Below are 2,291 nucleotides of genomic sequence, written 5' to 3'. Positions count from 1 at the left end.
TTAATTGCGTAACCGTCAAGATGACCACAGAGAAACCCACATCTATGGTGGAGTCTTTTTCCATGGAGCCACCTATGGTTATTGGGAAAGCTGGAAATTGGGTTGATCTCTTATTGGTTTTGACCTATGAATGGCTGCCAATATAAATAGAGCTTTTACTGCTAATTTTGTTACATGTCCCAAGATCTGCTTGTCAGACACAGATTTGTAATTCAGTAACATTGAACACTTACATCAAGAATTTTACACCATGCAGAAGACTATGAAAGATTAACACTTGAATTAATAGATTTTGCTTCAGATGATTCATAAAACACAGCTTTGCATATTTACTTTCTTTTTATTTTAGTCTCTAAGTATTCTTAAGTACTAGTAACCGTACTTGGTCACTTGGCAGCTAATGCATTGATCTTGTCTTCATCTTATGCATGGCTGGTAGAGTCATTAGAATGGCATGATAAGAACTATTGGAACATGACATCTGAGCAGCCATCAGCAGATAGCTCCATGAGATCGACTTGTCCTGTAGCTTCCTCCAGCAACCACTTCTCCAACAAAGACAGAGGGTGGCGTCCGCTGTCCGGTCTCTGCTTGGCCTCAGCATCAGCTACCATGGACTGCGGTCTATAGAATGTAGAGTTGACACATGATTTCTCCCAGGAAATGCCGCTCGAGTTTTCAAATGAGAGGAATGACTCAACCTCTTCATGTGGAATGCGACCACAGTGTTCTTGGTCATCCATAACTTGTCCCCCTTCAATATGTGCTTGGGGAATAGGATCACCACATTCTCGATCACTCTTAACTTGCCCCACTTCAAAATATGCTTGGTTAAAAGCAGCATTGCTGCTGATTTTGAAGGCATCAATGCTTTGATGTTGTTTATCCTGAGCTAGCTTGAGATCAGCCTTTGAAGAGGACCTCATCCACCCTTCTAGGAGTCTCGAAATGTTTTCGGTGCTTGAGGCATAGGTGGAAGAGTTATGGCTGGACCTGGGGAGAAGGGAGTGGATGGTGGAGATATCTGAATTCCTGGTCTCATCCCTGTAGCTTCTGGATATAAGCTCATGACAGGTGATGGTTGAATCAGATGGAGTCATGTAGCTACCAATTGTTGTTTGATACTTTTTGATCTTCTTCTTCAGGTGGGTGTTCCAGTAGTTCTTGATATCATTGTCTGTTCTCTGAGGAAGGTAAGAAGCAATGGCTGCCCACCTGACACAGAGAGCGAATTAGGAAGAAACACAAGGTGGAGACACTTAATTTAGCACCCAGCCTAAATTAAGTTCTTCTTTCTTAAAAATTTATTTATATTATGGAATGTCTTACCAAATTATGCTATCCTAGTGAAAAATTCATGAATATTTTCATGAGCGACTAGGAAAGTCAACATATTGAAGAAAAATACGTTATATGCTGAATGAAGGATTTTATATATAGCTATAAGTTGAATTATAGTTTCAGAAAGAAGAATAAGAATTACCTGTTACCTAGCAAAGCTTGTAGATGGATGATCATTCCTTCTTCATGCGGGGTGAAGTTTCCGCGCTTAATTCCTGGCCGGAGGTAGTTAGTCCATCTTAGTCGGCAGCTCTTACTACATCTCATCAAGCCTAGAATCAAACAAAATGAAGTTTGATATGACAAAAGAAGGAGCTGTTTGAATGAAACTCCAGGGAACATTCCAAGATCCAAACCAGGCAGAAAACCAAGACAAGTAGATGCCAAGAGAGGAAATGGAGAAACTTGGCACTTTACCAGTGTTTGTAGCTACTGATTTCCAGTTCCCAGGTCCATGTTCTTGAACGTAGGAGACCAAGATTATGTCTTCTTCTGGAGTCCAAGGACCTTTCTTAATGTTAATCTTATCACAGCATGGAGGCCTTCCCATGGCTAGCTATCTCACTGCAACTACCCTCTTCTTTCTCCCTTTCTTTTCTACAGTTTTCTTTCTCTGCTCCCTACAAGTGTCTCATGAGCATGTGAGTGCTCATTTATAGGACGACTAGAACAGGGTGATCCCCTTCAAAAAAGGACTAGAAGAGGGTGATCTTTTTTTCACCTATCATCTACCTCTCTGACTCATTTGCTGTCCTTTCCTCTTCTTATACCAAGTCTGCTGGTTCCGTATTCCTTTCTCTTTTACTTCCGTGGGTCACATGAATCAACAAACTCCTTCCAAAAAGAAGAAACTAACAGACTAATCGATAGCATTTATAGGGTGTGCTTAAGGTCTCATATTGCAAGAAAATCATGGGGATCACTTTCATTGACACTGATCGTCGAACCGA

General features: G+C 41.0%; 1 protein-coding gene across 1 annotated transcript; it reads right to left on the bottom strand.

The window, feature by feature from the left end:
• Positions 1-204: 204 nt before the first annotated feature.
• Positions 205-2,050, bottom strand: LOC105046102 (transcription factor MYB60). Its single transcript, XM_010924598.4, has 3 exons — positions 1,759-2,050; positions 1,484-1,613; positions 205-1,215 (listed from the first exon to the last, which is right to left on the bottom strand). Exons 1-3 carry the CDS (start codon positions 1,889-1,891, stop codon positions 465-467), a joined length of 1,014 nt encoding a protein of 337 aa, XP_010922900.1. The 5' UTR covers positions 1,892-2,050; the 3' UTR covers positions 205-464.
• Positions 2,051-2,291: the final 241 nt, after the last annotated feature.

The sequence above is a fragment of the Elaeis guineensis genome, chromosome 5, assembly GCF_000442705.2.
Source record: "Elaeis guineensis isolate ETL-2024a chromosome 5, EG11, whole genome shotgun sequence".
Classification (NCBI taxonomy): Eukaryota; Viridiplantae; Streptophyta; class Magnoliopsida; order Arecales; family Arecaceae; genus Elaeis; species Elaeis guineensis.
Note: the sequence above shows the minus strand (reverse complement) of the source record. Positions and strands in the feature narration are given on the sequence as shown.

Coding starts and splice junctions, on each gene's coding strand:
- LOC105046102 (XM_010924598.4), bottom strand. CDS start 1,891: ATGGGAAGGCCTCCATGCTGTGATAAGATTAACATTAAGAAAGGTCCT. Junction 1,614..1,758: donor ATCAGTAGCTACAAACACTG/GTAAAGTGCCAA, acceptor GTTTGATTCTAG/GCTTGATGAGATGTAGTAAG. Junction 1,216..1,483: donor CAAGCTTTGCTAGGTAACAG/GTAATTCTTATT, acceptor TCTCTGTGTCAG/GTGGGCAGCCATTGCTTCTT.